The sequence below is a fragment of the Artibeus jamaicensis genome, unplaced genomic scaffold, assembly GCF_021234435.1.
Source record: "Artibeus jamaicensis isolate MK-2021 breed Jamaican fruit bat unplaced genomic scaffold, CSHL_Jam_final contig_923, whole genome shotgun sequence".
NCBI lineage: Eukaryota > Metazoa > Chordata > Mammalia > Chiroptera > Phyllostomidae > Artibeus > Artibeus jamaicensis.
The window spans coordinates 494,871-510,767 of NW_026522014.1; the positions used below are offsets into that span (position 1 = coordinate 494,871).

The 15,897-nt window shown below is 39.3% G+C and overlaps 1 protein-coding gene across 4 annotated transcripts in view; it reads left to right on the top strand.

Moving 5' to 3' along the window:
* The window catches only part of CDK14 (cyclin dependent kinase 14), a 562,452-nt gene that overhangs the window by 338,818 nt on the left and 207,737 nt on the right, over positions 1 to 15,897 (top strand). For all 4 annotated transcript variants that reach the window (XM_053655083.1, XM_053655082.1, XM_053655085.1 and 1 more), the window contains one exon: positions 13,301 to 13,394. In XM_053655083.1, the coding sequence (XP_053511058.1) occupies positions 13,301 to 13,394 (94 nt within the window). The remainder of the gene's footprint in view (positions 1 to 13,300; positions 13,395 to 15,897) is intronic.

A 15,897-nucleotide genomic window follows, 5' to 3' on the forward strand; every position in this document is an offset into this window, starting at 1 on the left:
TAATTGTTGTCATATGGTTATTTTATACCCCTCACCAACCTCTGAAGGGGCTTGCTTATGTTGCACACACTAGCTGGTTGGTGGTAGCACAGAATTAGAACAATAGCAAACACACCTCTAGATTCCCAGGGCAGCCCCCTGCCCACAAAGATCTCTGTTACACAATACGAGTATATTCATTCATTCATTCATTCATTCATTCATTCAACAGAACCCTATGGAATTTTCAGAGGTTCATCAGTGAAAAGACCTGGTTTCTGTCCTCAATGGCCACTCACTGGTGCTATTGCACTGCACAACTCCAGGGAGCGTCATTCACATTCTAGTCCGTGTGCAATGTCCAGTGTACACAGCCATGTTCCAGGGCAAGTCTTTGAGAATATTTCAAGAAGCCCACAGACTTCACCAAAAAATGGACACTGAGGATTTACAATGGAAAGGTTTTTGCCTTCAGATTTTGCATATGTTGTCTAAGACATCAGATGGTTGTCAAGTGTTTTACTGTCAAATATTCTCTCAGCAGTTATTCACTTTCTGATATGCTATATATGGTTTCTCTAAAAACATCTTTAACATGGTTAACTAGGAACAGTTTTTCCTAGTTCCCCACATTAATGGAGGAGGATTAATACATTTGCAGGAGAAATCTTATAATATGACTTCTTTGTCCTACATCAGCTGTCCTATAAACAAAAACTAAAGACATACAAGTCTTATTAATTTTTTTCTTACCCTGACTGGTCAGCAGTTATTCCTTGGAGAAGCGCTTTCTCTGGTAGCATTTTAAGTGACTAATCGCATAGGGCTGTGCTCTTCCTTGGTTGTTCCAAAGTACAAGACAGTGTTTCTCTGCTATTGAATGCAAGGTTTGGAGCTTCACATTGTTTACTTATTGAAGACTTTTGGTAAGGACCTCTCCTATTTACCTTTTTAAAAATTAATTGTGCCTGGCTCTGGATGTTCCCAGTTTGAATGTTCTTAGTGATCTATATAAACTGGAGCTGTTTTTTTAATACTTTATCTATATCTATTAATACTTTATCTATAGAATCCTTGTTTTCTACAGGAGTCTGTTTAGAGTTTTCAAGCATTTTTAAACATAGACGACCAGCCCATTTTCAGTTGCTGGCAATGGTGATAGACTTTAGTTTTTAAGGATAGTTTCATTGTGTGCTCAAACCTGATTTTTGAGGACTTGATTTTGGTATTCTCTTTGTCCTTCTTAGCACTTACGTCACCAGGCACAAGAACAAATGTGCTACCCCTATTTTTCCTTTTGTGCTCTCAACAGACTGACCGAATAAAAAACCCTTTTGTTCCACCTGCAGAGGCAGCACGGCATCATGAAGGGACCATTGGCCCCGGAGTCGGAGTCAAGGTTTCAGCTTCTGCGACTGAAGCGAAGACATTGAAACATGTCATAGTTTCCTTAGATGTAAAAGCCACAACATTGTCTTAGGCATTCTCTGAATTCCTCTATCTCTAAATTTTACCATTTGAGTGAATTGTGCTGCTGAACCAGTGGTTTCCATGGAGACTGCTGGAATTCCTTCAGAGTGACTTATAAATTAAGTTAGGGTTTAGGTATTTTGATGAAATTAACTAAACTGATTTTTTTTCAGTGTTTAAATTTATATGATACCATTATTTCTACAACAGGTTTCTTTTTCTATTGCAGTTTCTTTTGTGTACTGCTCAGATTACTTTATGAAACACACTCATTTATTTCAAAGTTATTTATTGAACACCTGTTTTGCACCAGGCACTGGGTCAGGTCCTGGGGCTTACAGAGATGGAAAGGACCCATCAAGGGTCCTTCTGCCATGCCCTCAAGGTCTGGCAGAAAGAGTGTGATGAGCTGTAACACATACAGTTGGTACACGGTGACTCCAAGGTGACAGTGGTCAATTTATCCTTGGATTGTTGAGGAGAGGTAGGGGTTCATAGAAGGTGTCACAAAGTGGTAATTATGTGGGCTGACTTGTCAAAGCCATCTGCAGTTGACCAAGCTGGGGTGGAAGGTCATGAAGGCCATGCTATAGGTAGAATATCCCATCAGCTGGGGAAACAGCTGATATTTGTGGGGGGGAGAAGGACATGGTTTAAGAAGCAGGTAGAGGCAAAAGAAGGACAGGAGGTGGGCATGATGGTTGGAGACCACAATTGGGGGATATTTAGGAATAGTGGGTACGACAATGTGATGGTGGAAAGAGAGCAGTAGGGAAGACAAGGGTTTTGGGTGATTCCATGTTTCTGGCTCATGGAACTGGACCAGAAAGCAAAAGTACAGTCTTGCCATTTGCTTAACGTATACACACATATATATTTATACAGTATATTACAAATACATACAAATATTATGTCCTAAAATACATGTGTACTGAAATATATATATATGAACATAGATTTATGTTAATATGTGTGAGCAGGAATTATCCCTGTAACTGGAGCATTGATGCTGGTTGCTTTATTATGGTGGTTGGGTTCTTGAGCTGCCTCAGAAGTCATATTTCAGATGTCAGCACTGGTCAGGGGGCTCCCACTCACCTGCCTGCTACCTCTTCCCAAGTCAACAGCCGGCCACCTTGTGCCTTGGCCTTACTCAACTATATTAGCTGCCTGGACTTCATGCTTTTCTTTTATTCAGTTTTTGTCCTGATAGGCTTAATTTGTAAGTATACCTTCTTAGAGATATAATTTTGCCTCATCATTTGAAAAACAAATAGTCGCCCATTATATAAAAAGTCTATTTTTTTAACTGAATGTTTTTCGGGATGGGCTTTTACCCACAATATAGGTTCGGTTTGGTTTTCATTCTTTGAGAACAGAGTACTCCGTAGAAGTATTCGACTAAGATATATTGTGCCCGTCTGTGCCTAATGAAGCACTAACCACAGTAACTGCTGAGTGACAGTTTAATCAATTCAGTTCCTTCAGTAGTCACCAACGGCATGTGGATTGTAATTTTTTAATCTTTCACTTTTCAAATACTGCATGTACCAACTCGAAAAGATCATATCTGTTAGGTGTAATGAATTTTCTTATAAGTTATTGCCAAAAAAGTTTTTTTTTATTTTGATCTTTTTGAAGGTAACCTCCTAGGGAACAAAACCCCAGTTCTACAAATATATACATTTCAACAGAGAGAGCTGAGATAAACAAATGGCCATCTTGGTACATCAGCTCGCATTAATTCTAATTGCATAATGGTTTATTTCCACGAACCATGGCTAAATAAAATAACTTTTTAGGTTAATTAATGAGGAACCTTTCTGAGTTCCTATTGCACGTTAAGTTCAGGTTGCGTTTACCATTTCATATGATTTATTTCATATAGTCTACTTTTTTTGTTATTGTTGTTGTTCCCTTGACTGGAGCCTGAATCTTTATTCAGAGAATGAATCCAAGTTATAAAACTCCTTTCAAAACAGAATTATTTAGATTCCTTTCCATTCCAGCTCGTTAGGTTCTGGTCTTCAACCTGCAGCATCAGCCTTCCGGACGAGCTTGTTACAGCTGCAGGATCTGAGTCCTCCACCCAGTCACAGCCCTCCTCTAAGCACGTCCCCTTGTGATGGGCGTCCACATGAAAGACTGAGCAGAGCTGCTCTCACGTGCTTTTTTGTTTTCTCAGTGGACATACAGGCTTTGAGAGAATTTCTGGTGGCAGCATAATGTTGAAAGAGGGGAAGGAAAAACCTGCAGCGAGTTGTGATTCTGTTTATCTGTCCTCCTAGCAGAAGCAGCTTGACTCTGTCTTTATCTCCAGCCCTCTCCCCGATTCTCCGAACTCAAGTAGAGGCCTCATAACTTTCAATTAGGGAGCGTGGAATGAGAAGGGGCAGGCAGGTCTCCCCCGTGGTGAGAGTGTGAGCTGGTGGGGTCGCTGCCCTCCCTGTACGTAACTCAAATGCCCAGGCTGCACTGCGTCTGGATCTGGGCTCCGTGGCCAAATGCTGCCCCTTGTGAACGAAACCGTCACTCTCTGCTTGAAGCTCTTTACCCTGGGGAATCAAGCCTTTGGTAATAAATGGATGAAATTAGAAGCTAAAATCTACAAGGTTTTTTTTTTAGATTTTAATTGAACCATGCTTTAAAATATTAAAGTCTTTCTATATTGTCTACTGAAATGGAAGCAAACCAGACTGTTGCCTCAGAAGTGCCCTGAGAATTAGGGAGAAGGAGAATAGTATTTTATTTTTTGATGGCCAAAATAAGATTAATGTAGTTTAGATAAATAATAATGTCTAGGTCCTATAATATACTTCCTCATGTGGGATAATCATTTATTGGGTTAACTGTCATCTTGCAACATCAGTGTCTTCATGAGACAATTGAGTACACTACAATTGAAATGCCTTGTGTCAAATGCAGATATTATTGGAGTAGAGAGTTGATGGATTCAATTAATCCCTGTTGTAGTTGAAAGATATGAAGTTGCCCTGCACCGTGGTGTCCCAACAGGACTTTAATACAGAGGTAGTTCATGCACAGATAGGTCACACTGAACCTTAGCTGGTGATGGAATGACCTAACCCTATTTGATCCAAGTCTGGGAGGGCTGTTACAGTGTCATAACCCCTAGGCTCATTTGAACTTCATCTTTCAAACTAAAAGTTCATGTTCTGAGAAAGATGATAGTGACTAATATACTTACAAGTTAATAAATTACAGTTGTAGGAAGAGCCAGGAGAAGCATGGAATTAGGGGATTACTAACCCAGCCAGCCTGACACACCAGGCAGCCTTCCCAGGGAAGTGACATTGAACTTGTTCTTCCCTACTCAGATGGAGGAAAGTTCTATGTACCTTCCCTGTGAATTCCATTTTTCTTTGCATTCCAAACTTCCCTCATTGCCCCAAATTTAATAGTTTAGATACTCATTTTTTTCATCCTGAATTTCTTTACCATGGGGAATGTATATCAGTTTTCAAATACCTTTGGGGCACTGCGGTTCTTTTTTTTCTCATATGGGGAAAATTCAGCATGCTGTGGGCCTTCTATTTAAATGACTACATTCTGTATATTGTCCCCAAAAGATGCTTTGCTTTTTCATTCTTTTTTAAAAATAAACTTTTTATTTTTAGCAGGGGGGTAACTGACAGCTTTTATTATACTATTTAGAAGATAAAACATGAAAAAATATAAGGATACTTTGTCATTATTATGGATGTCAACAAAATTTTTTTTGCATTTTTTATTTTATTTTATTGATTATGCCATTACAGTTGTTCTATTCCCCCCTTCATTCCCCTCCACCCTGGACCCTCCCACCCCTACCATTCCCCCCCTTTAGTTTATGACCATGTGTCTCAAGTTCTTTAGATTCTATATTTCCCATACTATTCTTGCCCTCCCCCTATCTGTTTTCTACCTACCATCTATGCTGCTTATTTTCTGTACCTTCTCCCCCTTCTCCTTCTCCCACTCCCCTGTTGCTAACCCTCCATGAGATCTTCATTTCTATGGTTCTGCTCCTGATCTAGCTGTCCTTTTAGCTTGCTTTTGTTTTAGATGTGGTTGTTAATAACTGTGAGTTTGCTGTCCTTTCACTGTTCATATTTTTTTATCTTCTTTTTCTTAGATAAGTCCCTTTAATATTTTATATAATAAGGGCTTGGTGATGATGAACTCCTTGAATTTGATCTTATCTGAGAAGCACTTTATCTGCCCTTCCATTCTAAATGAAAGTTTTGCTGGATAGAGCAATCTTGGTTGTAGGTCTTTGGATTTCATGACTTGGAATACTTCTTTCCAGCCCCTTCTTGCCTGTAAGGTCTCTTGAGAAATCAGCATACAGTCTGATGGGAACTCCTTTGTAGGTGACTGTCCCCTTAGCTCTTGCTGCTTCTAGGATTCTCTCTTTCATTTTAATCCTGGCTAATGTAATTATGATGTGCCTTGGTGTGTTTTTTCTTGGGTCCAACTTCTTTGGGACTCTCTGAGCTTCCTGGATTTCCTGGAAGTCTATTTCCTTTGCCAGATTGGGGAAGTTCTCTTTTATTATTTGTTCAAATAAGTTTTCCACTGGTGGCTGTTCCTTTCCCCCTTCTGGTACCCCTATAATTCAGATGTTGGAGCGTTTAAAGATGTCCTGGAGGTTCCTAAGTCTCTCATTTTTTTTGAATTCTTGTTTCTTCATTCTTTTCTGGTTGGTCATTTTTTTCCTCCTTCTGGTCCACTCCTTTGATTTGAGTTCCAGTTTCCTTTCCATTACTATTGGTTTCCTGTGCATTGCCCTTCATTTCAATTAGTTTAGCCTTCATATGTTCCTCTAATTTGTGACTAAAATCAAGCAGTTCTGTGAGCATCCTGATCACCAGCGTTTTGAACTGTGCATCTGAAAGTTTTGCTATTTCTTAGTCACTTAGATTTATGGGCTCTGGGGCTTTGAGATCTTCTTGAGCCATTTTTGGTCTGTTTGCACCCATTAAGTCTGAGGAGGGGAGCCTTAGGTGCGGGGCGGGGCCTCCAGGGTGGGGTCGCTGGGTTGTGATGCTGTATGTGGGGGCGGGTTCAGAGTGGGGAAATGGTGTCCCCCTCTCCTACTTCCCGCGGCTGGGTGAGGGACGAAGCCTTAGGTGTTCACCAGGGCAGGGCTGCTGAGGTCACTGGGTTGTGAAGCTGTATGTGGGGGCGGGGTCAGAGCGGGGAAATGGCGGCCGTCTCTGCTGCCTCCTGTTGCTGGGACCCGCTCAGTCCCCTCTCACTGCCCACTCCCTCGCCGGTCTATTTGCCCAGGAATGCGCCAGCACAGTCAACCCGCCACCCTTCACCCTCACCAGATCCGCTGGTCGCTCACTGGGTCGCTCACTGGGTCGGCCCTTTGCAACCCCACGCCCGGGACCCACACGCCTGACAGAATTTTCCTGTGCAACCCCACTCTGCCAGCTGCTGATTTCACCCCTCTTACCGGTCAGGCTGAAAATTCGTTGTTATCAGACTTCCAAAAAGATCAATTTTCTGTGTTCTGGCTGTGTTTTCTGTTGCTAATATTTTGTTGTCTCTAAACTTGGTTGTGTGAGAAAGCACGATGTCTCCACCTATGCCTCCATCTTGGTGGAAGTCCAACAAAAATTGCTGAAACATTGTTTTTACGGGAAGATTTTTGTTGAAAATATTTTAAACATGTCATTTTTCTTTTTATTAATTTAATCTTTATTGTGTTTTTTTTAAGATTTTATTTATGTATCTTTAGAGGGGAAGGAAAGGAGAGAGGGGGAGAAATATCAATGTATGGTTGCCTCTCAGGTGTCCCCTGCTGGGAACTGGCCTGCAACCCAGGCATGTGCCCTTACTGGGAATCAAACTGCGATCCTTTGGTTCACAGGCCTGCACTCAACCCACTGAGCTATGCCAGCCAGGGCTGGTTTTTTGTTTTTTTTTTATCACCATTTAGTTCCCTTAAACCCTCCACCTCTAGCAATCACCACACTGTTGTCCATGTCCATGGGTCCTTTTTCCTTTTTGCTCAATCTCTCTATCTGCTAACACCCCCCTACACACACACTAGCTGTCATTTTCCCGCAATCTGTGAGTCAGTCTCTGTTTTGCTTGTTAATGCAGTTTGTTCATTAGATTCCACATATGAGGGAAATCATATGGTATTTGTCTTTCTGACTGGCTTATTTTGCTTAGCATAATGTTCTCCAAGTCCGTCTACACGGTTACAAAGGATAAAATTTTCTCCTTTTTTACAGCTGAGTGGTATTCCATTGTGTGAATGTCCAATAGTTGTTTCATGCACTCATCTGTTGATGGACACGGGCTAATTCCACATCTTGGTGATTGTAAATAACACTGCAATGAACATAGGTGTGCTTATTAGTGTCCTTTTGAACTAGTGTTTTGGATTTTTTCAGATGTATTCCAAGAAGTAGGATCGCTGTGTCAAAAGGCAGTTCTATTTTTAATTTTTTGAGGTATCTCCATGCTGCTTTCCACGGTGGATACACCCGTCTGCATTCTCACCAGCAGTGCGAAAGAGTTCCTCTTTTTCCAAAGGCTTGTCAGCACTTGCTTGTTGATTAATTGATGTTGGCCATTTTGACAGATGTGAGATGGTATCTCATTGTGGTTTTAATTTGCATCTCTCTGATGATCAGTGACATTGAACATCTTTTTATATGACTGTTGGCTATCTGTGTATCCTCTTTGAAGAAGTGTCTGTTCAGTTTTTTTGCCCATTTTTTAATTGGGTTGTTTGGTTTTGGGGAGTTAAATTTTGTAAGTACTTTATAAAATTTGGATATTAAGCCCTTATCAGATGTATCAGCAAATATGGTCTCCCATTCTGTGAGTTGTCTTTTGATTGTAGAATAATTTTAGATTTATAGAAAACTTGCAAAGACAATAGAGTTTCTATATACTCCTTACCTGGTTTCTCCTATTGTACATTTGTTACAACTAAGGAAACCAAAATGATACATTACTATCAACAACTTCATTTTGGTTTTACTGGTGTTTCCCTAATTTTCTTTTTCTGTCTTTAGATCCCATTCAAGATATCACATTATATGTAGCTGTCCTATGTCCATATTATGGTAGTGTCTCAGACTGTCCTTGTTTTTCATGTCCTTGACAGTTTTCAGGGTATTATTAGTCAGGCATTTTGTAGAATATTCTTCAGCTTGGAGTTGTCTGATGTTTATAGGAAGAAGACTACAGAGTTTAACTGATTTTATCATCACACTCTATCAAGGGTACCTGCTTTCCACATGACTTATCACTGATGGCGCTAACCTTGTTCGTATGGTCAGGGTACTGTTTGCCAGTTTTTTCCACTGTAAAGTGACTAACTAACCCCCACCTCACTTCCCGAAGCTCAGCTGTCACTTGGTAGTTGAGAAAGGGAGAGCAGTAGTTGATTCATTCATTCAACCAATATTTTCAAGCCCTTACTGTGTGTGCCTGACACCTCTGTGCCTTGGGGACAGGATGATGACCACAGACTTATCTCTTGTCTTTCAGGTCTCCCATCTAGAGGAGACATGCTCCCAAAAAGCAAAGACCAGCTAACACCCTTGGAGTGTTGTGAAGGAAACAAACTAGGGAGAGGAGGGTGAGACTTAGGGTCTGGGCAGCAAGGAGGAACCTGCCTTACCTGTGGTCATTGAGAAAGACATTTCAAAAAGGAGCCATGTGTGCTGCCCCCTGAATAACCAGAAGCAGTTGTCCATGCAGAGTAGGGGTGGGGGGTGTTGTGGGCAGAGCAAACAACTACAGCAGAGGTCCTGACGTTGAGAGACTGCTGCATGTTTCAGGGTCGGGCCGAGGGGCAGCAGCACTGCCGGAAAGGACATCTCACAGCAAAAGGCTTTTATATGCAATTGAAGAGCATGTGGGGCCTTCATTCTCTCCAGTCTCCACTCTTGTTTTAAGAAAGAAAAAAAGCTCAGAGGTCATTTTAAAAATCTGATTTCTTTTTTCATCAACACAGACACACTGATACTGGATGTAGATAGAAAAGAACTTGGAACCATTTCAGAACACAGCACTCTTGCATTTACCAAGTGACATTTCCTATTGTCCTATATGAAAATAGTAGGTAGTATTTTCAGTAATAGTTTGCTGCTCAGTCTTCTAAACGCAAATTTAAAAGTTCATGAAGTAAACTATTCCCCTTCCATACAAGGCATTATTCAAATAATCTCACCAAATCCTCTATTTTGGGAAGAAATTCTTATAGTGCTGATTGTAGAAGCCCTATTATTAAAAATCACCATATACATTTTCTCCCACTTTATTTCTAAGTTAAAAATACTTCAAAACTCAAAATATTCACCTTAAATCAAGTTGTAAGGAAGCTACCAATTTTTGACAAAATGCATGGACACTTTTGAAGAATAGCTATCACAGGAAAACTGCTGGGGAAAATAGTGAAAAACCAGCTTGTACTTGAGAGCCCATTTCTATTCTTTATTCACAAATAATCATAATATGTAACTTTTTTTTACATAACTGATACGGTGGCTTTTCTTCTATTTCTAAGTAAGATTTATGCAGGTAGAGCATAACGTGGAAAAGGGTTGGGCAACCTTTGTAAACGACCAGATAGTAAATGTTTCAGGTTTTCGGGGTGTGCAGTCTCTGTCACAGCTCTTCAACTCTGCTGGGATGGTGAGAAGGCAGCCCAGGCAACGCGAATGAATGACCGTGGCTGTGTTCCAGGACCGCCTTGTTTATGAACACTGAAGCGTGAATTTCCTGTAATGTGCATCTATCGCCAACTGGTCCTCATTTTTATTTCTGAAACATTTGAAAATGTGAAAGGCATTCTTACCTTGTAATCTGTATAAAACAGGCACTGGGGTGGGTTTGGCCTGCGGTCCACAGTTTGTGGGCCCCTGTGCACGATTGCATGTTGTCCCTCTGCCCCCAGTTGAGGGAGGGCTCATACTACTCTTCGTCTCATTCATTTGCTGCCATGAGTGGGAAAGAACAAAGTGGCTTTCTAACTAGTGGTTGTAATTGCATCAGTCCTCAAAGCCATTTTATCTGCTTACGTACCTATAATCTGGGTTCTCCACATGTATGTCCAGGGAGCTTATCCACTGCATTGGGATGCAGAAAAAAAATTGAGACCTTCCAGCCCGCGAATAAAACACACACTTCTCAGAATAGAATATGGACTTCTCTCTTTTTAACTTTTCCTTCCATTTTCCACACAGAGCCAGAACAATAGCATATGGCTCTCTCAAGATTTCTTACTAACTGGATTCTGTCTCCTCTGCCTAATGCCCCATTCCCACCCCTGGCTCCCTCACCCCATGTTCCAGTTTTCTTGACCTTTAAGTGATCAGGAGTACAAGTTCTTTCTCACTCTCCACATTGAGCTGAGCATATCCTCTCGTGTTCCTCTGGTACCTTAGCTGGGAAATGGGTAGGATGTTTTAGGATTACTGTGTTTATAGTACACAGACATACTTGTAAGGAACATCATAGAAGTTTTCCCCAAATTGACAGCAATCCTAAAAGTTTCCATGACTATATCAATACTGGGGAGCAAAGCTGAAAGAAAACAAAGAAACTCTATACTATCAGAAAAGAGGGTCATCATTATGCTAAAGAAAAGACTAAGTTTTATCTCTGTGTTTTATTTACATTTCATGTTATAGAATTTTTAAAACATAAACAAAGATTATGCAGGCAAGATTTTAAAAAGAAAAGTATTGGAAAGGTATGTCAATAAATGATAATAGTGTTATATTACTTTTCTAAATTTTATATTATTTGTCACACTTGTTAGATTTAAAAAAATATGTGAGTTCTTTTGATTTATTTTCTCATTCTAAATTCACTTTTGTACCCAATTTTTATTCGGATTTTGTATTCTTTGTCAAAATAAGAACTTCCAAACTGTATGAACTTCAGGCCTAAAAAATTATTCATCACTGCTCATAATCACAAAAATTACCAATCTGGCTTTAAATTTTATTAATTGTGGTTTTAAAAACAAGTTATGCATCTGTGGCATAAATTAAATTAGGAACTTTTGAGTTTAAAAGAATTGAAAGATGTGTAAGCATGGGTGGATGTTTTATGTATTACCTTTCCACGTAACTAACCCTAAAATAAGAATTCAAACACATTGTATTCTATATCTTTAATTGTAGGTTTTTGTGACCAGTTCTTATTCTTGAAAAATTTAGACTAAGTGGGTGATAATTACATAGTTATTCAAATTATCAATAGGAGCAACAAATTAAAGGGGACCTTTCATGAAATGTTTATATATTATAAGTATAGAACTTAAGTGGATGAATTCTAATTAAATTACTAAGGGCACTCAACCTAATCCATCAAGAGAGAGGGAGCACAGGGCTAATGCAGTGTGAAGAGAAATAAAAGGAAAGCAGGTAATAATTCCTTCATCTGAAAACGAAGGGCTTTTCTTGTTGTTTGGCAGTAAGGCAGCTCCAGTAATAAAGTATTCTGCTATGTTACTATGTTGGTATATTTTATACTTCTACTTTTTAATTTTCTCAAGCTTCCTATCTCTTTATAAAAAGCCTGTAAGAACAATCCTCTCAGCTTTATTAGTGCAGCCTAATACATCTTTGAAAAATGATGTCATAGGAAACCTCCATTAGAAATGAGAGTTCGGGTCCCTTAGCTGGCTACGCAGATAAGAGGCTATAGGTGTGCTGCATCATCACCTTCCAACTGAGTAGAATTACACCTTAGATTTGTCTTCTAATTGTTCTAAGTATCGTATTACGGAGATGATACGGACTAAGCACAGCAGTGGTAAAGGAATTTCCGTAAGTGCCCCTGACAATGTAATGGTTACTTCACTGGCCAGCTTAGCAGGGCAGGGGGCCTGGGGGGTGGAATTGCGGTACGTTCTCCTGAGGGTCTTCGCACCTTGAGTTGGTGCTTGTGATGGGGGATACTGAGGCCGAAAGGTGGAGAAATAGAGGGTGTGTTCTGAATATTAAAAAAGGTGTGGGTGGCTACTTAAGTCCCAAGATATTTCATGTAAACTTAAATAAGTAGACAATGAAAAATATAGTCTTAGAAATGAATTTGTTGCATAAAAATACGAAAAATTACCAGATTGAAACCTTATACCTAACTGGACCTCTGAAGCCCCAACATTTACAAGAATGTCATTGTATTTTAATATGCTAACAGAATAATTCCTGATACCTATGTGGTCTCTCAAATCTTATATGAAAAAATGTTAAAACATATCTGCCTTAAACATTGATTTTGGAATTAATTCTTTACTACTTGAATTATTCTTTGATATTAAGTAACATTTGCTTTTATTTATTTTGATTTTATGTACCATTGGTGTTTAATTTGGATACAAATTATGTGGTATAATAGAGAGGAGAGTTCTGTAAATGCATTACTTCTTTAATTCAAAACACTAATTACATACAATTGTGATAACAACCAGGGTAGCTCTAGAGAAGTAGTCCCCTCATCTTTAACCTCTAGAGGGTGTAAAATAAGGTAGACACAAGGATTTGCTCACTCTAAGTTGAATCTGAGTGTAACAGTTAAAGAAGTACCCCAGTATGTTCATAATTTTATTAGGATACTTTCAGGAAACAAACTCATTCAAGGTAGAGCCATTAAAAAAAAAGACATGGAGAATCACTGGAAGGTAGAGACATCCAGCAAAAACACTGGGTGCAGTGGGTTATGGGTGTGTTACAGCCCTTGTGGTCAATGAGAATGTTGTTTATTCATTGTTTCTTCTCCATAAGAAGAGAGGTTGTAATTCCATGCTTAGTTTCCTGAGCAGAATGCATCCAGGTTTCTGTAACCATGTCTCTCTTCTCTTTAGGGGAGTTGGCTGCATCTTTGTCGAGATGACCCAAGGAGTCGCTGCTTTCCCCGGAATGAAAGACATTCAGGATCAGCTTGAACGGATATTTCTGGTAAGTTCTACACAGCGCGCTTTTGAGAAAAATTGGTTTCTAATCCCTCCCTTGGTGGCACATTCTGCAGTGGTAGTGGAAAATTATTTTAAACAAATGTACTGATTGTCACATTTAATTCTAACATATTTTTGGACCTTTGAAAAAGCACAACATTTGTTAATAATTACTATGTTTTTAAACTGCTGCACATTAATAATATGCCAAAATGGTAAAAAAAGACAGGAGGTCAGAGGCAATACAGAATCATGGGTAAAAATGAAAGCTCTGACAGAAAAATTGCAAACTATTTATATAGAAGGCTCCTCTCCAAGTAGGTATACCTTAACTCCCTCCCATCTCCACCAACTTAAATGCGGGCTTTGATCAGTAACCTTTTCCCCATTAAGTAGAGCATCGAAAAAGAGTCAGGGGAGGAGACGACAGTAGCTTTCACATGAAGAAACCAGGCACACAGTGTCTCAGCCAGATCTTCAAGGCTGTCGTCACCAGTACCCGTGAGATAGTGTACCCGTGAGATAGCGTACCAGTACCAGTGAGAGTGACGCGTCACCTCTGTGATCTTTCTCCTAAAACCATAATCAAGGTCTGATTATGGAAAATGCATCATACAAACCCAAACTGGGGGAGAGTCCACACAATACCCAAGTAGTACTCTTTAAAATTGTCAAGGCCATCAAAAACAAGGACAATCTGAGAAACTGTCACAGCCCAGAGGGGGCTACAAAGACATGACGACTCACTGTAATGTGGTACCCTGGATGGAGTCCTGGAGCAGAAAAAGAACAGTAGGAAAACAGCCAGTGAAACCCCAGGAGAGCGCACAGTTCAGTTAGGATCAGGATGCCAACGCGAGTTTCCCGGCTGTGACGAGTGTTCCATGTCACGTACGACTTTTACAGTAGGGGAAACTGGTAGGGGTATACGGGAACTCTCCGTGCTGGTTTATGTGACTTGTCTAAAATATTCTGCAATTTAAATATTTCAAGTTTTTAAATATGCAGAAAGTAAAAATGAAGTGTGTCCTAGAGCCAGACGACCTGGTTTCATCACCTGCTCTGTCACCTTGGGCAAGGGACGTGGCTCCGTGAGCCTTAGTTTTCCCATGGCAGAAATGAGGGACAATAGTAACACCTACCTCCTCGTTGTAAGGAATATAAGGAATATATATCCCTTAAGGTTTTAAGGAATATAAAATTTAATATACGTAAAGTGCTTTTAGAATGATGTCTGGCACACATAATAAAGACTCTCTGTTGATTACCCGTCTGGAAGATCTACCACTGCTGTCCACGGGGCGTTACAGTCCCCTATTGTGACTGCTTTACTCTTCTGTCCCTTTTTGTCCATCAGTGTTTGCTTTAAATACGTGGGTGCTCCTCTGTTGGGTGTGTAAATGTTTGCAAGGATTGCATCTTCTTGTATTGATCCCTTTGTCATTATGTCATACCCTTCTTTGACTCTTATTACAGCCTTTGTTTTAAAACCTACTTTTCTCATATGAGTATTGCTCCTCCAGCGTGCTTTCTGTTTCCATTTTTATGAAGTATCTTTTTTCGTCCTTTTACTTTGTGTGTGTTTCTTTCGATCTGAAGTGGATCTCTTCTAAACAGCATGTGTTGGGTGGGGCAAAAGTAGGGCTATAGTTATTCATATGGAAAATAATACAATCATTAGTAAATAATAATATAAGAATAAACTGTGTTTTGCATACTCACAACTGTATGCAAAACACCTACTTTTGCCCAACCTCTGTACAGGTCGTGTCTTGTAGCTACTTCTTTTCAATTCTACTTATTATTTCTTGTTCACAAATTCTCACAAGAATAATAAAATGTTTTATGATTATAAGAATAATGCATCTTATAATGGAAGATTCCCACAATATTAAAAAGTATGAAAGTTGAAAAATTACCTTTTGTTCTACTATCCAGAGAGGATCATAGTTAGTGCTGTGATATATATCTTCCATTTCTATACATGTTAAGAAAATGGAATCATATCTTGTGTACTGTTTTGTAACTTTTTTTTACTTAACAATGTGTATTCAATATCTTTCACTGAAAAATAAATCTAGGAACATCATTCTTAATGACAGAAGAGTGTTTCATTGTTTGGACAAGATATTATTTGCATAATTTGTTTAAAGTTATCAACTTTTAGGTGCTACTAGAAGCACCTTTTGTATAGCCATCCTATTACTTAGCAATTAATAGTCTTGTTTCTCTTCAAAGTGAATAAATCTTTTGCTTTTTGCTTAAGAATTATTAGAATTAAAAGTTCTTAACTTAATAAGATTTAATTTTCATAAATCTATTAAATCTATTCTTACGCATCCATCTCTTTGTCTAAACTCATGGAACAGTTCCTTTTCCCTGTTCCCAAGAAAATCTCTTCTTACTGATTTCACTGAGGTTGTGCTGAGCCTGTAAATTATACTGGGAAGAAATGACATGAAATTGAGCTTTTCTATCTAGAAATAAATTATATTCCTTTATTCATA